Below are 25,376 nucleotides of genomic sequence, written 5' to 3' on the forward strand. Positions count from 1 at the left end.
TGGTTCAGACCCGTATCATTTAGACTAAGCTAAGAAGCGCGAGATCTACAGCGGATGACTTGAACTTATGATGTACTACTAAGACAATAATATTATGGGTGGATAAACAATTTATTATCGCGACGCCGGTTGTACAATGCGTCTAAGGGAGGCCCCTACGTCATTTTCTTTAGCGAAAAACACGCGATGTCATCGAGTCAAGCAGCCAAGATCTGGGGAAGCTCTTGGAAAAGCTTGTTTCTTTTCTAGAGTGCCAGCTGAGGTCTCACTCAACGACCATGAGGTTGCGCCGCCAGTGGAAGAAGCGGCCGATGATTCACGAGCTTGGAGGGTGAGTGATACGGACGACCTGCCAAAAAGCGCCAAGTTTCGATTAATAATGAGCTATAATACTATGTATCCCGCACAACCTAACCCCCCCACGGCATGTGCTAGAGTGGTGTGGTGTAGGTCCCTATCTGAAACGCCACAATAGCCCGTGGTGAGCCAGTAGAGCTCAGCAGAAGCCAGTACGTACGGGTACGTATAGGGCAGGGGACGATGCATCATTGCGCAGATCTCCAACACTCTACGGCATGTCCAGCCGCGCTAAAGCACGCACGAGTCAGCCGGGTGCATTGCATAGTGCCATAGGTAGTGCCATAGCCCGCATTTTAACTTACTACTAAGTAGAGAGATGCCCAACGTGGTTGGTCTAGGGCCTTTTAGAGAAGCCTGTTGTAAGACATTGACGGCAATAGTGATCCATGCGGTCCCGTCCCCTTTCATCTCTCTATCTTTTCGTAACCGTCAAATCACCGCCTTCTCCAGCCCGGCCCCCGAATGCTTCTCTCACATGCTTCCGAGAGTGATCCCGAAGATCCACGATCGCTTCGGGGGATATAGATGAGGGAAGAGGACATGACATGACATTGTCATGGTTACAAGGTTAAAGGTCCATGAAGGGCCAAGACAAAGGGATGGAAAAACATAGCCATCCAGCGATCCACGCCAGGTGAAGACGGGGGAAGGCCTACGGGAATTACGCGCGACGGCATGGAGAATTAGAAACCTGGAGAGTTCTCCCAGAAGGGGGGGATGGCCCGCCCGTCGTTGGACGACGAATTAAGCATATCAAAACTACTGACCAATCAGTGCGAAACTCAGGGCTAGCTATTCTAATTCTGCTGGTTCAGATCTGCCTGCCAAGCCGCCGCGTCCCACAAACCAGAGCCCTGTCCGGCCTCTCCCCTCCCCCATCCCCTTCGCACAGCCTAAGCCGATCAAGATGGGCTAAGGGTCGATTCGAAAGACGTGATTGATCTTCGTATTGCTTGCTATAGCATCCTGCCCGTAACGGCAGCTGTGGTCCTCGGAACCCACTTCGCATGGGGGGTAGCTCACGCTCGATAAACATAACTGCCCTACTAAGTCTTGTAAGTGCAGCTGCTTCGGTCGTCGATTGGGAGACTGGGAGATCAGCGGTCCCCTGGACTAGTCCCCTGCTACATCCCCAATTCACCTACTCTTTCCGTCTTGTTCACGATCGCAACCCTCTTCACACTCACTTATAAATATCTGTTTGCCCGTCCGAGTTGGACACAAACATTCTACTCGATATCCCTCGACGCAAGGAGATCTTGAGCCGCCAACACCGACAAGCATTCTCTCTATATATATATACTTATATATAACACTCATTCCCCTTCGCTGTATCCATTCGTTGTCGGAAACATTGTATATTCTACCTGTTCAAAATGGTTGCCTCAGCTGGAAAACTCGCCGTTGCGGCCGCCGTCGCCGGTCTTGCTACCGCCACTCCCACTCCCCCCAAGACCAAGGTCGGAACTCTCTCCGTCCCTCAGGTCAAGAACGCCGGCTTTGTCCCCCACGGTCCCACTCAGCTGGCCAAGGCTTACCTCAAGTACGGTGCTAAGCTGCCCGAGGGGCTCGCTAAGACCGTCGCCGACTTCAAGATCTCCAAGCGTGACAGCGGAAGCGCCAAGACCACCCCCGAGGAGAACGACATCCAGTACCTGACCCCCGTCTCGATCGGCACTCCGGCCCAGACCCTCAACCTGGACTTCGACTCCGGCTCTTCGGACCTCTGGGTCTTCAGCACTGAGCTCCCTTCCAGCTCCGTCAGCGGACAGACTCAGTACAACCCCAGCAAGAGCAGCACCGCTAAGAAGCTCAGCGGCGCTACCTGGCAGATCTCCTACGGTGACGGCAGCTCGTCCAGCGGTGACGTCTACACCGACACCGTAACCGTCGGAGGCGTTACCTTCGCCTCTCAGGCCGTCGAGGCCGCCAAGAAGGTCTCCTCGCAATTCCAGAGCGACTCTAACAACGACGGTCTCCTCGGTCTTGCCTTCAGCAGCATCAACACCGTCTCGCCCACCCCCCAGAAGACCTTCTTCGACAACATCGCGTCCGAGCTGGACGTCGCGGCTTGGACCGCCGACCTCAAGTACCACACTGGTAGGATTACCCCCTCTTGCCCCTGAATTCACAAATCCCGAATTTTGACCGAGTCACTGCTAACACCTTTAAAATAGCTGGTACCTACGACTTCGGTGTCATCGACCAGTCCAAGTACACTGGTGACATCACCTACACCGACGTCGACAACAGCCAGGGCTTCTGGGGCTTCACCTCCACTGGCTACGGCATCGGCACCGGCAGCTTCAAGAGCTCCTCCATCGCCGGTATCGCCGACACCGGCACCACCCTCGCTCTCCTCCCCGACTCCGTCGTGAGCGCCTACTACAAGCAGGTGTCCGGCGCCAAGCTCGACAACACGCAGGGCGGCTACGTCTTCCCCTGCTCCACCACTCCCCCCGACTTCGTCTTCGGCGTCGAGGGCGCCAAGTTCACCATCCCCGGTGAATACATCAACTACGCCGCCGTCGACAGCACCAACTGCTTCGGCGGTATCCAGTCTGACTCCGACATCGGCATGTCCATCTTCGGCGACGTCGCTCTCAAGGCCGCTTTCGTCGTCTTCGACCAGTCTACCGGTAGCCCGAGACTCGGCTGGGCTGCCAAGGACTTGTAAATATCTGGCAAGGTTTTACCAAGGTGTGGGCACGTGCCCTAGGTATATAAGCCGTTCATGAGATCACGACGATCATGTGCAAGAAATTGTGCTACGGTCTTGGGGAGGGGATGAGTGAACGGATTGAATCGGGGTTGGATCAGGGGGCTGGTCTGGGATGATATATATTATGCTTGTATATGATTGACGTAACGTGATGCGTGCGCATCGCTTATTAGATGCGCCGCTTGTATATCACTTTTTCGGGCGGTAATAAATTCAATTCTAACATACCTATTGTGTTCACCATATGAGTGACTCGGAAGATCTTGAAAGCGCTAAGCCTGGAATAAGTGCAACCATTTCACTTCAGGGGTAAAGGGGGAGTTGATGACTCTGCTAAGCATCTCATGGTCTTGTGACTGAGCTCAATAAACTCAAAACCCAATCCAAGTCTTCTACCTACCTTTCATTAGGATGTTCAAAGGTACCAGGGTACTCGTAGGGCTTAGTCACCTTCGTATCCAAGGTAGTAGCAACATAGGCTTCATAGAATGTGAGAGGTTGTCTTGACTTAAACTATATAATCTCTCCCCTATCTTGGCAGTCCCTACAGAGTGCATTGACGGGCTATGGTGTACAAATATGTACTTCTCGAATAAGAAGTGAAGGCTCAACCCTATATCGAGTTTGTATTTTTTAGGGGCGACTAATCAGTCGTTGAATGGATACCTACCTAGGTAGCGATGGTCAAAGGTGAATATGGCGTTGATCTAAATGGACTGATACTCCTGTTAGAGTTATCCATAGCTTTCTTTCTATCTTCACCATAACAATGGCTACCATCTGGAAATACGACGCCAACCATGATTACAGGATACGAATGAAGGAAACGCGATTCCTGTCTTACATGCCTGCTTGCACAGGCTCTCATTAGGCTCATCATTGACATAAACCCGCTCTAATAGATCGTGTCTTTTCTACTCATTTAAGAACCATAAATTCATAACAAATCATCACCTTCGTAATGAGTACTCCGTACTCCTCCGCAATCATCGAAAGCTGCGGGATACCACCTATTTCTGCTCGCCACCAACACATATAATCCGCCCCTCAACTCTCGGCGCGATGGCCCTAGTCCAATCGACCGCAAACTCGCCGTCCTTCAGCTCCTCTCCGAGGCGGCTCTCTACGCGGGCGATCCTTGCCCATTTAGCAAAGACTCTGCGCATAATCTGCATCTCCTTGTCGATCGCCTCGATCTCGGGGATCAGTCCTCGCTTCGCGTCGTAGCTCTTATCGCTGTCTTCGTCGTCGGATTCGTCGGCCCGGACTATCGACGACTTCCGCTCCCGGATCTTTTGCGGCGTCCAGTTGTCCCAGCCCGAAGCCTTCGTCCCCGTACTTGGACTTGCGGGACTCTTCGCCGGGTCGTGGTGCGTATGGGTCTCGTTGACCTTGCTGGTGACGCGGTTCCAGTGCCGATCAACTAGAAGATGTTAATCCACACGACCTCGTCAATATTTTTAAGAACCGAGACTTCTCGCCTCAACATCTTCGTCATGAACATAGGTGGAAGGAGAGGGTGTGAGGTGATGAGAGCCGTTTAATGAAAAGCAGGGTTTCTTACTATTGTTCCCCCAATATTTCCATTGTCCCATCACACGGAGAGACATGAAGTACTGGCGAAGCATCATAGAGATCAGGATCCCGTTCTCTTCGGACACGATTTCTTCCGCCTGTCCGCCTTCCTCCTCTATCAAGAGGCTATCGTAACCGTCTTTTCCGCGGGCCATATAACCTCGCGTGACGAGGACATATTTTCTAGCCATATCTATCGGCTCCCCGCCAATCGTGGCGGAGACTATGCGCGACCCGCTAGGCTTCTCCCCATCAAACTTGAAGGTGATGTTGGACACCTGCGGGAAACGTCCCTCGAGGGCGGGATACTGAGACAACCCGTTCTCCAGGGCATCCCATATAGCTTGTCCCGTGACTTTAATCACCACGACAGGATCCTCGAACGGGAAACAATTCATCTGTTACAAGAATAAGCCGCTAACTCTGCCCAGTAAGGTTTCTGGAGGTTTCAATCGCCAACAAACGAAAGGGTTTCTTACGATATCCTTCAGCAGAACAGGGCCGGGGGGATAGACCTGATCACCACGAACGGTGCCCGAAGCCATCAAGCTACAATCTCCAGAGTAGTAATGTCGCATGATATCGCACACCCAATTGGCGATATTACTTTCCCTCAGTCGAACGGTCCTAAATCTAGCATCAAGAGGTGCGGCCGTATAGCCGATGGGCTTCTGGAGAGTTGCTTTTAGGCTAGAAGTCAACTTCTCGACTAGCTCAATGGTAGGTCCGTGTTCTGGAATGGCAGACGTGGTATCCCGCCGTATGATATCCACGTCCCATCGACCCGAGCCGTCGGTCTTCCGCCTGGCTTCGAGGTAACTCAGCTGCTTAAAGTCCGTTCCTGAACGCAAGACATGGGTCCCTTTGATTACGCTATGACTATAGTAATGGTCATGGCCTCCGAGGATGATATCGATAATGCCGTCGGTTTGCTCGGCAAGCTTATTGTCGTTCGGTTCTCGCATGTGAGTTAACGCGATGACAATATCGGCTCCTTCGGCTCGGAGCTGCGGGACAAGCTCCTTAGCGGTCTGAGTGGCAGACTTGTAGACAAGATCAGGGGGGAGACTGTTAATGGTAGCAAGCCATTCGCGTTCGCCAAGCCCTATCAAGCCAATCTTGATGCCGTTAGAAGTGGTAATGAAGTGCGTCTTTTTACAATTCCCGATGGGAACCGAGTCTCCCAAGGCGGGATCCAACACGTTCGCGATGAGCCATGGGAATTTGCACTTGGAAGAGAGATGTTTGAATTGGCGGACTCCAAAATCAAGGTCATGATTCTATTCGTATCGTAAGTCAGTGAAGCTAACAGATTAGTGTAGGTAGTGAGTTTTGACTTGACACATACTCCTAGAGCAGCAGCATCTGTCCCTATGTTGTTCAACAGGGGCACCATGTGGTCACCTGCCAATTTAGTCGATTAGTCTACAGCTCTCTAGCGACCGTCATTCACATCTGAGATCGCAAATTGAAATGAAAAGCAGTGTGGGTACATATTCTCGAGTATTATGTGCTGGGGAATACCTGCTTTAACGCAGTCTGCTTCCCCATGCTGAGTCGCAATGCATACCTTTGGTGACGGAACTCTCCAAGCTGGGATTGAAAGCGTCCCCGGAGAACAGAGTCACCAAATTTGGTTGGCCCTTGAATTTCTCGTCTTCTTCATAATGTTTTATGAGCGTCATGAATCGTGAGGCACCTCCTACCGGTTCGCTACTTGACTGGTCAACGTGATAGACGTCATTATAGTGCACAAGCCTTAAATCCGGAGGCCCGTCATGAGCCCCCGAGCTGTAAGTTACAGATTCATTAGGAGGCACTTCTGCCTTCTTGTCTGGCATAGTGATAGAGGATAAATAGATAACAATATATGTGAAAGAATAAGGAAGAGGGATAAGAATGATAGTGATAGTAGGGCTGAGTAAGTAAATATAAAGTTGTGAGGCGAAGGCGGTAAGACGATAAACGTCAACTTCTATTCGATGATGCTTTAGTGGAACTCGGGGCCCGTTAAGAATCCATCAAGCTAAGCCCTGGAGCCCCTGAAGGCCGTGAGCCAATCGCTTGACACCAATTAGCCAAGGCATGCGGTCTAGAATTTCAGGATTTCAGGCACCATTTCGATGTTTTCACCGTTTTAATCGCTAAAACCACATTTTTCAGCAAATCAACATGCTGTTGCATGTCGCACATGGAACCGATTTGGCCTACCATGGGAATCATGACAGCCCCGTTTCGGATTATGTGAAATATGTTCAAATTATTTCTCGATCGTTAAGCGTTAGCTTTTCTCATTTTCCCACTCCAAACTTGCATGTTGAATACATATTTCAGACTCCTCGCTCACGCGACATATAAACACTTAACCAGCGCCCAGCCCTTTCTACCTAGGTACTCATGATAACGACGTTAACGTTGAAATGTACATATTATCGCAGTCGCCATCTAAGGCTCTCCCGGCCAAATCGAGTCCGCGAGTTTTCTCACCAACTTCAGTTTGGCGACCATGTCATCGTGCGTTACAGCATTGCCAAGATGATGGCTAGCAAATCCACACTGAGGGCTGACGCCGAGTCTCTTGAGAGCTTCCTCGCGCGTCTGGCCGGCTCCTTTCGCAATTATATCAGCAGCTTGAAAAACTCTGCCGCGCATCTCCTCAAGGTCCTCGAGCTCGGGGAACTTGCTAGTGATGACACCTAGGACGACATTCTTGTGTGGAGGTAATTCCTTCAGCGGCTCGAAGTTTCCTGCTCGTTCTGTGTCGTACTCGAGGAAGTACGTGTCGGCGTCAATGTTGTTAAAGAGCTTAGTGGCGATTCGATCATATCCACCCTCTGAGAAATGTCTGCTATTGGCGAAGTTCCCTCGGCAGAGGTGAATTCCCAAGTGCATGTCAGCCGGGCGCGACGATACGCAGTCATTGTACAGCTTGATGTACGAATCAAGGAGAGCATCGGAATCCTCGCCGTCTGCCTTGAATCCAGCAAGCATTTTCTCATCGCAGAAGTCTGCGATCGCGAATCCGGTCAGTATTGGCTCCCTCAGTGGTGCCGTAAGCGCTATAGACCTCACTCACAAGCCAAATTTGGGTCATCAATGGTGACGTTCCGACAACCGTTGTCATACAGGAGCTGCAATTCCTAGTTACGGATTTCAGAATTAGCAACTACAGCTGTGACTAATGAAAAGAAAGGCAATGTATACGCTAGGTAATAATCTACCATAGAAAGGGAATTGAGAGGATTGCCTTACTGTTTGGTAGGCTTTAGCAATATCAGCGAAGTACTCGGCGTCGTTGGCATACACCTCCTTTGGATATGCCCTGCCCTTCTTGTATCTCAGATGATACCTGCAGTATTTAGAAAATCAGCGCTTCCGATCACGATGAAGCCGCAAAGCAAAATATAGCATCAATGGATTCCAAACAGACGCCTTACTTACCATTCGGGGGCGGCCAGCGTTATCTTCAGCTCCTTTACTTTTTCGGCGGGAACTAATTTCTTGAGGTAGTTCCAGTCGGATAGGTAGGCACTTCCAGCATGCTTGATCTTGCCGACACATACGATCGTTTCACCCGGCTTGTGGCCCGTCTCGGCTGAGGGGTTTAAGATGTCAGCCCACTCGACCAACAACCTCAACCAACATCAACCCCCCCTGCCCCGAAGAAGACTCACTGAATGCGGCAGTATCCGGCACGTACATCCGGAATATATCCCATGACGGGTTTATGATCTCCTCGAATCCGTCGAGGTTGGGGAAGAAGGTTCCCCAGAACTGATGACGGCGGTACTCGCCATCGTTGATGGCGTGGAATCCAAGATCCAGTTGGAGCTTGACGATTTCATTGATGGACTTGTCTTCGAGGGCGTGGAGTTCCGCATCTTTAACGATATCGACTGCCTTCTTATCGTCAAGCTGAATGCGCTTCTCAACCAGCTCTTTCGGGCGAAGCAGACTCCCCAAGTGCTCGGCACGGAATGGCGGTCTTTGCTTGTTGGCCGGCATATCGATCACAAATCAAGATACAGATCAACTGGTCAAAGTTCAACGGGATTCTCTCGGGTAAGTAGGGGATATAAGTGGAATTGATTTTGCCACTAGGTCGAGGAGGTTATAAAAGTATCTAGAACGAAAGGTACCTTGGGAGATCTATAAAGAAGACAAGACGTCATCCCCTTTTATCTATTCCGGCCCTTCCATTGCCAAGTTCAAGCGGGGATTCTCTAACCCCGAGCTCGATTGGTGGAGGAGAGATGAGGAGAGCTGCGGAGAAGCAAATGAAGCAGCATCGTGACTACCAACGTCCGGGTAGGCTACGGTGAGAGGGGAAGGATGTATGAGGGGCGCAGGGATATATTTACATTAGCATAGAAGTAGCAATAGAGGTACAGATAATATGCCTATCATGGCGGATTGATTTACTAGATATGGTATAGTGGGACTTGAGATGTTCGGCTTATGTGGGAGGTCTAGCTTAGTTGGAGCTTAGAGAAGTCGAAAGGTGCGTCTAGAAGACGACTGCTATGTGTTGTATGTCTACGGATCTCTCATTGCCGTTGTTTGTGCCCATAATTTCCCCGTTTTCTGCTATTCAGCATCCGCAATCCCTGCACGCCCCCGCCTTTGTCAATGCTGACTTTGCAACTATAGCGCGCCAACGCGGTCCTACTGGCGCTACCCAGCTACCTAGGTAGGCGACAAACATCAAGATCCTCCAGCTGCAACGTCCTGCGTGTTTTATGTATATGAAGTGACATGTCGCAAGATCACCTAATACGAGGTGCGAGTTTTCCTTCCATACCAGCCTCTAAGTCACCTAATATACCTACAATATTATACATATTAGCGATTCCTTGCGCGGTTACGAGAGTATCAAATTGGTGTAGTGGTGTAGAAATTGTATCGATTCTCGGCCGTGATGATATACATATTAATCTAGATCGTACGACTGTTTATCCGGATTCTCTGTTATAAGTGTTTTAGGGAAGAATAAACGATTCGGTCGAGAACAATGTTTGTCCGTGACGCGATATTCGTTCATACTTAGCCTACCGTTCGTTCATATAATACGCACGAACATAATATAATAATATATTATTACCTACTCAGGTTATCCCCTGAGTGTCTTACTCTTTCCCAATACTTCAGTATCAGCTCTGTTTATTTCACTTGATTCTAACCCCCCTCATATCTTTGGTACCTATGGCTGAGTTGGAGATCACATTGCTAGTGAGATCATACGTCATAATAAAAGGCGGCCGTGTTCCCATATCATGTTGACTCTTCCTTTGGGTCGAGAATTGCTCGACAGAACAGAGTCCGGTTTCTCCAAGACAACATACCTTGGATAGCTTATATTCCTGTTGAATACTAGGTAGTATATCACTTATATCATTGAAAGAAACACACACAGCTTCAGACGGAATCGAAAGAATCTCTTATAATTCCAGGCTCAAATTCGCTTTGGGGTGATAAATACCAGAAAAGATAGGCGGGTACGTACCTTGAGTTTTGCAGGAGATAAAACGTTATGCGAATATACAGTGTCTCTTTATTCAAAGAGTGGCAGTGGCTGCCCACCGTATATGCACATATCAGGTAAATCGATATATCGGAGAACATGCCCCCACGTTCCCGCCTAGTCCGCCGGTTGGCCGAGGCCGACCATACATGCATAATCCATAATCCATAATTCATAATTTCGACATCATCATCTTCAGACGAGAGTAAATCGCGATACCTCTATCATACTTGAATATGAGCATCGATAAGATTACCAAGCACCAAATATCGAGCACAGTTCAAAAATAGAACGTGCTGAGTAATATTCCATTATTCTTGTCGCTACAAACGCTAGGCTAGGAACAGAAGAACAGAAGGACGCAAAGACATAGGACCCAGTAGGATCACAACTTAGAGATTCACTTGAGCGAAGAAGCGGGAAAGTGAGAACAACCAACCCAAATTCAACGATCAGGTTCTCGCTGTCACCATAATGGATCGTATACCTCCGGAACTATTGCTGCACATCTTCGAGTTCCTCGATGGCCCGGCTCCGTCTCAAGTGCGACTTCGCCAGCAGCCGAGTGACGACATGTTGCATGCCAAATCTCAACTTTCACAGAGCCTCAAGAACGTGTCTCTTGTCTGCAGAACTTGGCGAATCCTAGTGCTGCCTAGTCTGTTCCGCCACATCTTATGGAGACCCAAGATATCATCGCTCCGCGCCTTTACCATGAACCCGATCCCTCTCCTACAGTTCTTGGAGAACAACAAATTGGATCGAGGCGTCACAACATTCACCCTGATCGTGGACTTTGTCGACAAGGAGGCCGACGCCAGACATATGACCCCCGAAATACGGACGGTGGATCTTGAGTGGTTATGGGATCAGCTCTTCTCCGTCATCGATCCTCTAAGATTTACCATCATTGCTCCACCCACCACGCTCGCTGCCTTCATGTCTCGGATGCTATTCTTAGACGATGCCTGGTCGTTCAGTATCCCTTATCACATTCTCTCACTTGCCCGAACCACAAGGGGCCCTTCGCGTGACCGGTCGATAGAAGCACACTTATCCGATCTTCAACTCTCGCCGCCACCGGAGCACGATGCTAGGAGAGCGGCTCGACCCGCATCGGCGAGTCCCCCTACCGGAATTCGGTACAGAAAACCACCAGCGTGTCCGCTATTCACCCTTCGTCCCTGGACTTCCATCCTGCTTAACGAAGGTTCATCCACCAGGGTCTACCGAACCTACGAATTCTTCCTGCGGAGGCCACCGTCCATGTTGGGGGCCCTTCTTGGGTGCGAGGAGCACCCCAATGACAGCCCACTTATACCATCTACCGTTGTTGATTTCAATTACATCGCCATATTCCCCCTCTCGTCTCACTTCGAAGTCCTTGTCCAGCACCTACCTAAAATCGAACGACTGTTCGTTCAATTAACGCCTGGTCCGGAAAGCCAGCTCATGTTGGACAATAGCGAGATGCACCATGTCGACTCAGCCGACCTCTGGATGGAGCGCAACACAGCGTATAGCTCCGTAATGCGCGAGCTAACCATCGCGGATAGTCCCATAGACCGCCCCGGCAATTGGGCGTCGTTACAAATTTTCGAGAGCGGCGACACGGCGGATATAGAGGCCTGGAACATGGCCGTCGACTTCCTCAAGAGTAGCGGGGTCAAGGACTGGAAGGTGGAACGGGAGGGCGTGTTTGTCAAGCACGACGACGACGGGAATGGCCCCGCCACTGAACGGGAGATCGACGGTCATATTGCGGCCGCAGACTCGCCCGAAGGACAGATCTTGTCAGTATAGACCCTCCCTTTTCTTTCTTCGGGACCTTCGAGTTTGATAGGCATACCATGTATAAATTGCAGTTCCCATAAGACATCTTGTGGCACGCCTCAATCCTAGCGAACACGATATACCAAGCAACATCATGGAGAACCAAAACTTTAGACCTCTCCTAATTAGCTCGATATTTCTTACCGCCTGGCAAGAAATAAACTTCTAGCGGAGGAATCTCAAGAATCTCGGTTACAATACGAGCATTCCGAGTTCACACAAGACTCCATGTATTGCAGACCGCTTGCTGATAACACAATGCAGTCAGGGATCACTAAGGCGGTTCGCGTTCAACGGCGTCGCCCGTCTCCCCTTTTCGAGCACGTTGTACATGCAGAATGGTCAACCGCCAATCAATGGAGATTAGGACCTCTAAAACGCCACGACAAAAAAAAAAAAAAAAAAAAAAAAAAAAAGCGTCACGAAGGATTTCTAGAAATGGGTGACGCGAGTATCATACGCATAGCTTCCAATGCTTGGGACATTCGTATAGAGCCACGTAAGTGGGTGTCAAAGTACTCGTTCTACCCCTAGGACAAGAGGCAGAACATAAATAAACTTAGTAATTGTCATTATTATTTTTTATACTATCTAGATCATCGTAATGTGAACGTTTTCTAGCGCCACCCAATTCGAATAATCCGTAATATTTTTCTTCCATGCCTGTCCAAGCCTACTATGCTACAAGCCCTCTCTCTGGCCCGCCCCCTAAACTCACCATGCCGGTGTCTATAATGCCGAGCCAATATACCGACCCCTATAAATACATATACACACCTCGCGTAAAGCCGCGCCCTTTGCGTAGGGAGGTAAGCAAGCGATGCTTCGCGGCCTTCATAACCCCGATTCCAAAGCCAATACGCCTCTATAGCGCCCGCAATGCTAGTAGTAAGGGTCTCAAGGATGATGATATCCACATCCCGCCAACCTGTAGGATGTCCCAAGCATGTATAAAGTAGCTTAAGAATCCTCATAGATCCATTGTCACAAATGAAAAGATTCACAGCGTCTAATATCGCTCTAATATGACATGGCCATCTATTGGCCAACCCGTGATATGATCAATGAGTCCGTAAATGCCCCTGTATACAGTCCGGTCTATCCCATTCGTCCCACTAGGAAGACACGATGAGGAAAGAAAAAGAAGACACTGGGAAATCGAGGAACTGCAAGAGAAGGAAGAAGTTGGGGTAGAGAGGATAAAAGAGAGGATGAATTGGACTTCAACCCCATCTAATCCAACCGATCATCCTTATCACTATCCTCGCTACTCCAGTCCACGGGGCCCGCGACATCAACAGCAGCCTTGCGCTCGGCGTCCTCGGTCATTTCGCGCCACGTGCTCCAACTAAGCATCAAAAAGGCCACAACAATCATGCAGCCACCGGCGATGGCAGCAGCGCTCATGCTCTGGCCCGTGATCAGCCAGTCGGCGACCGCGACGATAAAAATAGTCAGCAGCGCCGCGACGGAGCTCAGCACGGGGCTCGTCAGCGAGATCAAGACGAGGAAGCTTCCGGCGAACGTCGCGTTCATGATGACAGACAGAAAAAGGTAGAAGGCCGCGTGGCCCGTCGGCAGCTCGAACGTCTCCCAGCCGAGGACGTGCAGGAGCGGCAGGGGGATCCATAGGACCGTAAGCGTGAAGGTGCCGATGCAGCTCCCGAACGCGTTGGCGAAGATCATGCCGCGCGTCGCCGACGTGCCTTCCGGCGGGCACGCGAAGCGCTTGTATAGCACCTCGTACAGGCCGTAGAGCACGCTTCCCGCGCCGATGATCATGTTGCCCAGGAACCGCGTGCTAGCCTCGGTGTCCAGGCCTTCGTCCCCGCCGACCGGGTCCTTCGCGTCACCGTACGCGACGACTAAAACGCCGGCGATAGCTATCAAGACCGCGAGCGACTTGTCCAGCCGCAACTTCTCGTTGAGCAACGGCACGCTGAAGGCGTAGGCGAAGAAGGCGGAGCAGTTGTAGATGGCCGTCAGATCGCTCGGGCTCGTCATGTTCACCGCGATATACCAGCTGAAGCCGGCCACCGTCAGCGCCGTCGTGATGAAGGCCGTGGTCCGGATGATGTAGGGCAGCGGACTGCGCTGTATAGTGTGGCGCGGGATATCGAGCTCTTGCTGGGCGACCATATGCGCCGTCGAGCGCAGCAGGTATACGTGTCTCCGCCAGAAGGTCCGCCACGGCACGTTCCACTTCTGCACGCGCAGGATCAGTAGCTGCGCGGGCCATAAGAGCGCCCAGGATCCGTGGGTTAGGTATAGCATGCAGTACGCCTTGTTCCAACCCAGCTCGTGCTGCACGTACCGTCCCAGTTCGGTCTGAACGCAGAACGATACTAGCGAGACTATGAGGAATATAGCGGCGTACGTGTACTTCTTCTTCACGGCCATGCGCGCCTGGGTGTCGGGTGATCGAGACCGCATCGTCGAATGCCGGGAAAACGTAGGCCTGCTGTTGATGGAGGACGGCGTAGAGACGGGTAGGGCCAGAGGCGATGTCGGCCGCGAGTTGTTATACCGCGGCCTCCCGCGGTCTTCGTCGTCGGATTTCTTTAGGAGCGGCGTGACGGAGCGGCCGTCATTCGGGCGGAAGAGGGAAGATCGTTTGCTATCCGGCATGGTGTCGTGGTCGTCTTCGGAGTCGTATACGGAGCTAAGTATGTCGAACCTACGAGGGCTGCGAAGCCGGCTGATATCCGAGCCCTCGTCGTCTTCGTGCACGAAAGACAACCGCCTATCAAAGTTAGGCGTTCTCCCTCCTACGGTATCGGTGCCGCTACCGATGTAATCTTCGACGCTAGACCCGTAGGAACTAGCCGACAGCAGCGGTGACGGTTCAGGTCTTGAACTCAAGTGCTGCGATGTCGGTTTCAGGCGAGCCGGAATGCTGGATAGGCGGATGTTGTTCGAGCTCGAAGTAGACATGAATAGAAGGAAAGTAAAAACAGATAAACGGTTAAAAGCGAGAGTTATACGAAGATAATAAAAGGGACCAACCAAAAGAAGCGGAATAAAAGGTGGTAGGCTATCCCATCTAAAGATAGTACAGAAAAATAAGGGCAATGCCGTCTTACGTAGGTTGGTATACTAGTTGCTATACTAGTTGGTATAGCACAAGGACAGAGAGGGACTAGGGTTAGGCTTTCTTATTCGTCAGAAGTTGATCAAGTGTAGCAAACAGCACACGAAGATATTCCCATATGCACGTCGGATATGCAGACAGTGAGGTTGACGGAACTAAAATGCGTCAAATGATACCCAAACGAATGGAATTCCTTACCGGTTGCTACGCTAAGGGGCACGCTAGCTAACACCCCTGTCGCTAAAAGTGTCCTTTTAGTGTTTATGAAGATCATCGTCATCCCGGCTACGAGTTACACCACCTTACAGTACGTACCTACCCACTGTACTTACACGCCGAACCGGCACTGGCCGGCTAGGGGACCGATCGTAACGGCCAAGCACCCGAGTAGGCTGAGCTGCTGGGCACCAACCTGGGGAGTTTGGTGGATAGTGCTGCTCAGCCCTGCTGTATTTCCCATCCACCTATCCCATCCACTAAGTACCTACCTAGGTACCTTGGAAGTCAGGCGTATGAAAAAGCAGTCAGCCTCCTATGCTACATGATCAGATCTTGCATTTGTGTGGTAACATGGATCACTCCTCTTAAGCCTCTTAAGACCTTCATTATCTACCCGCATATTAGATATTTCGATTATCTAGGTAGTTAGTCTACTCGACGACAGCCCACGACCTATTTCGCGTTCGCTCCGAATAGCGCCTCCCGCGTGTCATATGCATACACCAGATCTTTGTGCCAATAATTTGGCGCGTCCGGCTTCGTGATCTTCCACGCCTCGTCGAGCGCCTGCACGACGTCTTCGGGTAGCGGGCCCTTCTCCAAGTTGTCGAGGTTGCTCACTAACTGATCGTGTGAGCTAACGCCGATGAGGATACCGTCGTTGCCGTCCTTGATCTTAAGCTGACTGTGGTGAACCACCCAGCGCAGAGCTGTCTCGATGAGGGTCAAGCCGGGGTGCTTTTCAATGGCCTTCTCGATAGTCTGAAGTGCTCTGAATGTGCTCTCTTTGAAGTACCGGTTACGGTAATTGACTCCCGTGGAGCTCTTGGTGCTGAAGCGGCTGGAATCGCCCGGGTCGATATCCACGCTCTTGATCTTGCCGCTAAATAAACCACCCGCAATCGGATTATACACCACGATGTCTAGTCCGTATCGCCGACAAGCCGGTATCAACTCGGGCTCGATGCCCCGCGTAATGGCGTTGTACATGCCCTGGTAGACAGTCGGTCGTACCCAGCCGTTGTACTTACATGTAAGGACAATTTCGGCTACCTCAGCTGCCGTGAAATTCGAAATGCCGAATCGTACGAACTTGCCCGCCTTGTGGAGCTTGTCTACCGCCTCGAGGGTCTCGGCGAACGGCGTCGCGCGATCCGCTGCGTGGAGATAGATGAGCTATGAAGCCTATTTATCAGCATCACAAAATGGACACGGGACGAGGTAAGTCGGGTCTTAACAAAAGTAAGGGTAAACTTACGTCGATGGTATCCGTACCAAGTTCCTTCAGACTTGTTTCCAGAGACTCGACGACTTTGGCGGCCTGGTTGGCGCCGGGTTCGCCTGGATACTTGAACTTAGTAGCCAAGGTCAGTCCGCGCTCCCTCCACTTGGTCTGCCGCGTGAACGCCTCTTGCTGGCCACCTATATACACTCGTGCTGTGTCGACCTCATTGTAACCTCGAGCTTGGAAGGTATCGAGAACCTTGTTGAACTCGTTCACGTCGGTAATGCGCGCCCCAGCTTTCTCATCTGGTCCAAAGGTCATCAGACCCAGGATGATGCGGTCTCGCGGCGATGAGGCGATCAAAGGCATCTTCACGCTCTCGTTGACCCTCTTATTCCTAAACTCGCTCTAGAGGATGTGTGCTTGGTGCCTTGGCCTACTTAGATCTGCTTGGAGAAGCAATTATATCCAGTTGGGGATGACAAGGTAGAGCGGGGAAGGTAGCGGTAGATTAAGAGAGTATCGGACTTAAGCGCCTCGCACTAAGATATGTAATGTACTGCGTAATTACGTGCTTTTGCACGCGATGACCAGCTCCAAGGTTACGTTCGAGAAACCCCCACCGGCTTTATGCTGGAGGCGAGCGGGGCAACTAAGATCAACTAAGATATTAGCTAAAGGCAGCTGAGAGATCCCGGCCGAGTGATCCCGGCCATAGGTGCCTTTCGACGTACTATGGCTGTAACATTGAACAAGTTTTATAGACATCCAATAGGCCAGGAATTCATTTATCACAAAATCATCTAAGCTCTTTTCATGTAAAAACTGCATTCTCACATGTCATATTTAAGTAGATGTCTTCAATGGTTCTTGACATACACCAGACCACAGTAAAATGAAAGGTATCAATTACTTTGTGACATTATACAAAATAAATAGGTATGATGTGAGTATTATAAGTCATGACTTGTACGAGGAATTTGATAGATATATCGGATATAATTTAGAATTTACCAATAGGAAATTGCAAAAATATATCAGCGAATCTTGGAAAGGAGGTCACTTAGCCGCTCCCTTGCTCAGCAAGAAATGGACAAGTTCGTTCTTTCCGCCATCCATCGCCCATCTTAAGGGTGTGCGCAGTTCATCGTCCATGGCATTGATGGGAGACCCCGACTCCAAGAGAATGGCTAAGATGGCCAAGTCACTTCCCATGGCAGCAATATGGATGGGCAGGGCACCGTGGTAGCTTGGCGATGGCAATATGACGTCGGCACCGTAAGCCAGGAGAAGCTCGACAAGCTCTAGATTAGACCTGGACGCCGCTCGGCAGAGAGGTGTTTCGCCTCTAGATATGAGATTAGCGTCTGCTCCGGTATTCAACAAGACTTCAACCACCTCTTTACACCCCTGAGATATCGCGTAGTGGAGAGCAGTCTGCCCACTCTTGTCTTTCTTGTCGACGCGAGCACCGCGGCTGCATAGTAGTTTCGTCAACGCCGTACTTCCCTGGGCAACTGCTCCGAATAAGGGAGACCATCCGTTGTTGTCGGTCATATCTAGGTCAGCTCCGTAGTCCAAGAGCTCTCGGCTTCGATCATGACACATGAACGACACAGCTTCATGCAAAGGCGTGCGTCCCCTCTTATTTCTTAGGCCCTGGTTCGCTCCGTGGGCTAATAGAATCCGAATAGTATCGACGTTTCCCATCTCACCCGAGGGAGGCTTCGTCGCTGCATAGTGAAGGGCAGTGTTCTTGTTCCTATCCCTGGCGTTCACAGGTGTTCCAAATTCCAACAACAATGATATCAAAGAGTCGGGCATCTCATTCATAACAGCTCGTATGAGAGGGGTTCGACCATCTTCGTCTAATGCTTGGAGCTTCGCACCCGCGAGAACTAAGGCAGTTACAATCGAAGCGGACGCTCCAGCGGCTGTTGTGTTGCCGGAAGCGAGGGATGTTTCTACCTGACCTAGAGCTCGGTGAATTGGTACAAGCCTCGATTGTTCGAGCGGCGTATCTGGGTTGACTTTCGATAAGAGACACTTATGTACGGAGCTATGATCGCACATAGTAATGGCTTCATGAAGTTTGCGGTTGAGTTTAGATTCGCTCTCTTGAGAAAGAGTACGTCTGTTTCGATACTTGACAAGAAGTCGCCGTATATCTGGTTGATCTGATACTTTGTGCAGATCAACTGCTACCAATGGCTGCAACCTCGACGACTCTGTCGTCTTCACAGACAAACGGTGCATCAGTGCTGTTTGGTCAACTAATTGGATAGTCGCCGCCAACAAACTTCCCCTATATGGCGCGTTAACCAGCTCGTCTACGTCGTTAGGGCTTGAATGATTAAACCTATTACCTCTGAAGACATTCCATCATGAGACGTAAGGAGGACCGGTTCCTCCGCAAGCCGAACCTGACATTTATGAAAAATTCCTGTAAGACTGGAACAACTTTTGAGGACGCGAGGGGATCTCCACGAGAATGATAGCGGCGTAGACGCGTAATTTCGTGATCGACGTCGAGCAGAATTTCAGATGTCGAGTGCAAGATGACTTCAAAGCAAGGCTTGAGGTCTTCAATTTGCTCTTTGTATGTGCCTTGCATGACATCAAACTCGGGAGGTTCTATATGTGTTAGAAGTGATCCTAATCTTTCAAAGACTGCCCTTGCAGTTAAACATTCTGCAGCTACAGGTAACATGCTGGCCTGAGTCAACATGGCCGACTTCCCTAAATCGACAAGACGACTGGCAACGGTCCCACAGGCATATTCGACGTCTCCCACAAGTGTTTGAAGAGGTATCGCCATTATTAGTTTAGAACGAGGCTAAGAGACGTTTTCGCAAGTCAAGGGATAAAGGGATGGTTGCTGTATTTAGGATAGAACATGAATCAGATACGATGAGGTCAGGTAAATAAAGCCATGATAATTTTTCAAAATTTGGCTTAGATCTCACTAGAGATGAGAAAGAGAGAGGACCAAGACATAGATTCTAGTCAACTTAAGGACAGAGAATGAATCGACAGTCGAGATAGATTGGCTGAGTCAAGGGCAATGGACATTACTAGATATCCCTTCATCCTACCAGGCTTTGTTATTAGGCACGGAACTTAGCTTGGCTGTCTATCTCCTGGGTAAGTAGATAGAAAAGAGATTATGATTTCCAAGTTGTATGTAGAACCAATACACCGGTAATGACTGACGAATGGGTGTCAGAGCCGGAGGCTAGAAGAAGCAAGTTGATGTGCTTGAAGAATGATAGAAGAGGTTTCTAAACCGAGTTCATGTCGAATTCAAGCACCAACAGCCACGCCACTTAAATTAGAGGCGTCAATCTTTCGATACAGGTATTCTTTAGACTTTCCCACAGACTTTGAAGTGTTGTCGAGTCTGTGTAGATACTTACATCATGACAGTTGAAGAACATTGGAAATGAAGGTTAATTACACCTAAAATGGAAATGGGGGTGTATGAATACAGTGTGTATATGGCATGCACTGTACGTACAGCGCACCCACGTATCGATTAGATAATCAGATCTAGCATGTGGGGAAGATATAAGCTAGGACCACCTGACCTCACAAGTACCTACCTATACGGGTGGGGGGGGTTCCTTGACATTATTGCCCCTTAATTGCATACTGGCAACTATCACCACTCCTGGCAATAGCTTCGACATGATTGCGTTAGAATAACTTTAAAACATTTTGACCTATTTAGTAATCAATTGATTGAAGTCAGGTATAAGCTGTAGTTATAATGGCCAGCCAGGGCTAAAATAACCACGTTAATATACTGTTCTTCTTAGGGCACCATTTTACCTAGTTATTTATTACTTGCATACACCCATTATCTACGTAATATCATTATATAAAAACACTATTATTTCTCTTATTGCAATAATCTCTTACTACTGCAATGATTTTCTCCCTGCAATGGTGGGTCTCGGCGGATCTCCGGGGGATTTCACCAATCAAATCTCGGGGACTGAACCCAGGATATAAGCTCCAAGATCCGGACCTGCCCCACATGCGCGTAGATTCGTAAGCCAATTGGCCAAGTGGTCAAGTAGTGACTCGTAATACTGTAATACCCGTAGTATGCATACCAAACCTTAGGTTCGAATCCCACTTAGTGCATGTTAAAAAAAAAAATACTTAAATACTATAGCACCTTCCTTAATTAAGAAGGTGCACCTACCCTTTTTCCCTTTTTTCTTCCCGTTTTAAGCTAGCCCCACCATTGCAGGACGAAAACCATTGCACACCAAAAACGATTTTAGCTTAGTTACCCTTGCAATCAATTGCAATATATTCCTTTATACAATGGTTATTATTTAGTTATACATGTTATCGAAATATCCTGTTCGCGCTCCAAAACCCTTTTTCCTTAATAAGCATTGTTTTCCTACGTATATAATTGGTCGAAAACCCCTGTATTATTTTATAATGGATGTATATTTGATTACATATTATACTCAATATGCTGGAAACATCATTTTTTGTATTTATCATTTTAAGGATAATTTAGAATGTCAAGGTCATTGCATAAGAATGTCTAGAATCCCCCCCCACCCGGGTAGGTAGGTACCAATTTCAATTTACGCGTATACGGCAGGTACCGCGTCTTCCCTCATTTTCCCTTTAATCATTTTCGCGTCTCCGCGATTTCTTAGCATTCAATCTTTCACAAACTCATCCATCATACATCATCAAGCCCCCCAGTCACCCAATCATCTTGGCCGATCTGCCAATTCATACCTGCGCAACCAATTTTCTTCCTAGCCTTTCCTATCGCCGATTCATGTGAATTAACGTTACCATACTATTATCATCGTCAAAGTGCTGCACCTTGCCGGTATAGAGTCTGCCTTCACACGATATCCCATCTCTCCTACCATTGGCCATTGCCAATTACCAAGTTCATAATCCGTATTGTCCATTTTCAGGTCCCAGCTGGGTCCAAGCTGCCACCATGGTAAAAGATGCCACCACCGGCGGTATATACAGTGCGACATATAGTGGTGTAAGTGCTCGTACATTTTCTAAGATCGCATTCCCAACCTTGATGGAAACATCTTCACTCGATGTTACTTCGATGTGATGTCGCCGATCGCCTATATCCATCTATTGTAATCCATCAACATGCCAGCATTAGACATGATCAAGCGCCAAACTAACAAACGCAACCGCAGGTCCCTGTATATGAGTACCAGTTTGGCGGAGATACGAAGGAGCATGTGATGCGCCGTCGACAAGATGACTGGGTCAATGCAACACATATTCTCAAGGCTGCTGGATTCGATAAACCCGCACGAACCCGAATTCTCGAGCGCGAAGTGCAGAAGGATGTTCACGAGAAGATTCAAGGAGGCTACGGCAAATACCAAGGCACATGGATCCCCTTAGAAGCTGGCGAACAGCTCGCTCATCGTAACAACGTATTTGAGCGACTTCGACCAATATTCGAGTTTACTCCTGGGAATCAAAGTCCCCCTCCCGCACCCCGACATGCGAGTAAGCCGAAGGCTCCTAGGAAGCCTGCTGTTCCGAAATGGGGTATGTTACTACACATTACGTATCCATCGCTCGATCGCCATGTATCATGTATCGGGTATAAATGCTAACATCTTACAGGCGCTGCTCCCCCACCACCGGATATCGAGAGCGCCAGCCAGCAGTTGAACGAGGATGACACGCCCGATAATGTCACCATCGCTTCTGCCTCGTACATGGCAGAAGACGATCACCATGATCTGTCGCATCTTTCAACCGGGCACCGCAAGAGGAAGCGGGACGAGGCCATCCAAGATTACACAGAGCAACATCATGCTCTCTACAGTGACGAGTTATTGGACTACTTCCTCTTGGCTCGCCAAGATGTGCCTACATACCGTCCCGAGCCTCCGCCCAACTTCCAGCCTGATTGGATGATCGACATGGAAAAGCACACTGCTCTCCACTGGGCCAGTGCCATGGGCGACTTGGAGCTCGTTAAGCAGTTGAAGCGATTTAATGCCACGTTAGGTGTGCAAAATTCTAGAGGCGAGACGCCTTTCATGCGTTCCGTAAACTTCACGAATTGTTACGACAAGCAAACCTTCCCCGCCATCATGAAGGAGTTGTGGGACACTGTCGATGCGCGTGATAACTCTGGCTCTACCGTCATTCATCACGCCGCCATTATGAAGAGTGGTCGAATCACGAGTACCACCATTTGTCGATACTATCTCGACAACATCTTAAATAAACTCCTGGAGACTCACGATCCGAATTTTGTTCAGCATCTCATCGATGCCCAAGATTACGCTGGCAACACCGCGCTCCATCTTGCGGCCAGAACAAACGCTCGCAAATGTATACGAGCTCTCCTTGGCCGAGGTGCTTCCACGGACATCCCTAATGCGGAAGGAATTCGAGCAGAAGATTTAATCAAGGAGTTAAACGCTACGAAGAACCCCAAGGAGCGTGTTCCCCAACGATCCTCTTCCCCTTTTGCTCCTGATTCTCAACGACACGTCTCCTTCCGTGATGCTCTTACGGAGTCTGTCACCAAACTTGCCGTTACGTATAACTCTGAGGCGGCGAACACTGTTCAGAATACGATAACGCCACTTGTTCTAGAGAAGTTCGAGGACCTCGCCCATAGTTACGACGAAGAGTGGAAAGAGAAGAACGAAGCTGAAGTAGAGGCCCGACGTATTCTTGCAAATACTCAGAACGAGCTCTCGGTCGTGCGTGCGCAAATCACGGAACTTGATGGGCAACTGGAGTCGCCCGAGGCGGCAACCAAGGCAGTTGGCGATGCCACCGTGCTACAACACCAGCTACTTGACATACTGGCTAACCAAAGCCAACTCCATGTCCAAGTTTCTGTTGACAAGAGTCTATCTATGATGAACGGTGACGCCAACGATGATTCCTACGCGAATCGAATTAAGCTCGCCTATGAGCTCTCGGAACTTCTCGCAGAAGAGCGAAGTGCGGAGAAAGAGTACGTCGATGCTCTAGCTGTGTCAAGTACCGGGGAAAAGATCGACAAGTATCGTCGACTTCTAAAGAATTGCCTAGATCAGCAAGCAGCTGAAAACTTAGATTCCAACTTAGACGACTTGATCGAGATGATGGAGGAGGAGCGAAGCGAAGGTGCACCGGTCATACATAGCCAAGGAGAGCCTATGATGATAGGTTAGCTCATTTTGTAGGGTATGTCCGTTGGATGTCATGATTCTCTGTCTCTATACGTCGAACCTATCTTGCATGGCGTCGTAGGTACTTGGCCGATATCCATCTTGGATTCCTATTCTTACAGGACTGGCGTTGTGTGGCTGGCGTGCTGGTGTTATCACGAACCTTGGGAGGGAGGGAGATGTGATTCATGCCTCACGAGATATCCAAAATTTCAACATCATAATCTAATCCCAATTAAACTGCCTACCCATTGTGTGTAAAAAAAATTCTCTTCTTCTAGAATCAGCCCTTTCGTCTTTCCTGCTTGTATTTGGGAGTAACAAGCCACCGTAGGATTAAAGGGAGAGTATAGAGCTGAAAGTGGCCAGAATCGGTAAGCCGATGCGAGACTATCGTCTGCTACGTAGGATCTAACGAATCATTCAGCTAGCTCCTTGCGCCTTTTACATTCGTCCCGCACTATGTGTATATGTACGAGAGATGAAGGGTCGCAAGAAACTTCTCTCTTCATTTCTACCCATTCACCACGAAAAGAGCTTCCGAGTCTTTGCAACTATCGCGCATCAATCTAGCCGATTTCTATACAATAGATATTAGCTGAAGCTACTAGGTTTGACCAATGGCATTCAACGACGTTACAGCAGACACGACTTCACTAGACCTCGTGATAGTCAACACTTCTAGCTCCATTGCCACGATCGCCCTACTCCCTATGGGGAAGATTGCTCACAGCGTATCCTACGATGTCTCTGTGCATCATGCAAGTCATACCTATATCGATGACCCGGGTATGATCACGAAAACGAACGCGGTGTGGCTCTGATCACTGTACCTGCGGAAGCTAGTTCGCAAAACGAAGCTGCGCTGAATATCAGATGCTCGACGAACTCGGGTCGCTCCTGAAGCCCGCTGAGAGGCTATCCTTTCAAACCAACTGGTCCACGCCGCATATATGGACTTCTATCCTGTATCGAAGGCAATAGTCTACGAACGCTCCGGTCTGCATACCCACACTTCCAGCTCTCCACGGCCTCCGCGAGACTGCAGATATGAAGAATGGGGCTACCGAAGAGGTTCAGATGGCTGCTACGTGCGGGAATCTACCATATGGAGCTGAGCTGAAGTGCTGAATAGGGGAAAGGGAAATGAGTTTATTGAGGTTTCTCAAGTGTGAAGTACCTGATCCTAATATGGGAGTGTAGCTAGATACGAGGAGTCCCAGCATAGGCACTTGGCAAATAACATGAGTGAACGAAGAGGATTCATCACATGAGCAGGTAAGTTTTCGTTCCTATTTTTATCTACATTTCATTTCTTCATAGGATGCTCAAGCTGAGTCAAATTAGATGGGATTCTCTAGTTGGTACCTATTGAAGTGCTAGTCCTCAGGTTGACTTAACAGGGATACCGACACTTAGCTGGCGCCGACCCCGTGGAGGATCCTAAAATCTTGGTTTCGCATTATGACTCCTATACGAGAGAATGATCTTACGAAAATTTGTCATGTTAAAAGTCAATGTTTTCTCGTCAGCTTCTACCTACATCTAGAAGCTCTCGTCCAAGCATTACCAATCCCTTGAATCGCCTAAGGCCTAGATTCGAGAAGGTACGGTTAGCTCAACTTCGATCA

General features: G+C 49.4%; 7 protein-coding genes across 7 annotated transcripts; 3 read left to right on the forward strand and 4 right to left on the reverse strand.

Annotated features, from left to right (window-relative positions):
- Positions 1 to 1,566: 1,566 nt before the first annotated feature.
- Positions 1,567 to 3,121, forward strand: F4807DRAFT_390608 (secreted aspartic proteinase precursor). The gene is made up of 2 exons (XM_047995895.1): positions 1,567 to 2,460; positions 2,538 to 3,121. The coding sequence occupies exons 1-2, from the start codon at positions 1,737 to 1,739 to the stop codon at positions 3,035 to 3,037; spliced, it is 1,224 nt and encodes a 407-aa protein (XP_047855996.1). The 5' UTR covers positions 1,567 to 1,736; the 3' UTR covers positions 3,038 to 3,121.
- Positions 3,122 to 3,804: 683 nt separating this feature from the next.
- On the reverse strand, positions 3,805 to 6,625 carry F4807DRAFT_417773 (Metallo-dependent phosphatase). The gene is made up of 5 exons (XM_047997269.1): positions 6,228 to 6,625; positions 6,006 to 6,061; positions 5,137 to 5,937; positions 4,647 to 5,055; positions 3,805 to 4,505 (listed from the first exon to the last, which is right to left on the reverse strand). Exons 1-5 carry the CDS (start codon positions 6,496 to 6,498, stop codon positions 4,093 to 4,095), a joined length of 1,950 nt encoding a protein of 649 aa, XP_047855997.1. The 5' UTR covers positions 6,499 to 6,625; the 3' UTR covers positions 3,805 to 4,092.
- Positions 6,626 to 7,102: 477 nt separating this feature from the next.
- F4807DRAFT_458372 (5-methyltetrahydropteroyltriglutamate-homocysteine methyltransferase) lies at positions 7,103 to 8,662 on the reverse strand (the record flags this gene model as incomplete). Its single annotated transcript, XM_048001200.1, has 5 exons — positions 7,103 to 7,665; positions 7,734 to 7,797; positions 7,910 to 8,006; positions 8,099 to 8,252; positions 8,332 to 8,662. The coding sequence occupies 5 exons, from the start codon at positions 8,660 to 8,662 to the stop codon at positions 7,103 to 7,105; spliced, it is 1,209 nt and encodes a 402-aa protein (XP_047855998.1).
- Positions 8,663 to 10,371: 1,709 nt separating this feature from the next.
- On the forward strand, positions 10,372 to 12,421 carry F4807DRAFT_417776 (uncharacterized protein). The gene has a single exon (XM_047997270.1). It carries the CDS (start codon positions 10,653 to 10,655, stop codon positions 11,979 to 11,981), a length of 1,329 nt encoding a protein of 442 aa, XP_047855999.1. The 5' UTR covers positions 10,372 to 10,652; the 3' UTR covers positions 11,982 to 12,421.
- A 143-nt stretch (positions 12,422 to 12,564) lies between these two features.
- Positions 12,565 to 15,278, reverse strand: F4807DRAFT_417782 (uncharacterized protein). Its single transcript, XM_047997271.1, has one exon. The coding sequence runs from the start codon at positions 14,943 to 14,945 to the stop codon at positions 13,245 to 13,247; it is 1,701 nt and encodes a 566-aa protein (XP_047856000.1). The 5' UTR covers positions 14,946 to 15,278; the 3' UTR covers positions 12,565 to 13,244.
- A 300-nt stretch (positions 15,279 to 15,578) lies between these two features.
- F4807DRAFT_390735 (aflatoxin B1 aldehyde reductase member 2) lies at positions 15,579 to 17,014 on the reverse strand. Its single transcript, XM_047995897.1, has 2 exons — positions 16,580 to 17,014; positions 15,579 to 16,497 (listed from the first exon to the last, which is right to left on the reverse strand). The coding sequence occupies exons 1-2, from the start codon at positions 16,913 to 16,915 to the stop codon at positions 15,775 to 15,777; spliced, it is 1,059 nt and encodes a 352-aa protein (XP_047856001.1). The 5' UTR covers positions 16,916 to 17,014; the 3' UTR covers positions 15,579 to 15,774.
- Positions 17,015 to 21,217: 4,203 nt separating this feature from the next.
- On the forward strand, positions 21,218 to 23,992 carry F4807DRAFT_417787 (ANK-repeat protein MBP1). Its single transcript, XM_047997272.1, has 3 exons — positions 21,218 to 21,581; positions 21,751 to 22,114; positions 22,193 to 23,992. Exons 1-3 carry the CDS (start codon positions 21,531 to 21,533, stop codon positions 23,746 to 23,748), a joined length of 1,971 nt encoding a protein of 656 aa, XP_047856002.1. The 5' UTR covers positions 21,218 to 21,530; the 3' UTR covers positions 23,749 to 23,992.
- The last annotated feature ends 1,384 nt before the right edge of the window (positions 23,993 to 25,376 follow it).

This window comes from Annulohypoxylon truncatum (assembly GCF_022578515.1).
Source record: "Annulohypoxylon truncatum strain CBS 140777 unplaced genomic scaffold F4807scaffold_9, whole genome shotgun sequence".
NCBI classification, from domain to species: domain Eukaryota; kingdom Fungi; phylum Ascomycota; class Sordariomycetes; order Xylariales; family Hypoxylaceae; genus Annulohypoxylon; species Annulohypoxylon truncatum.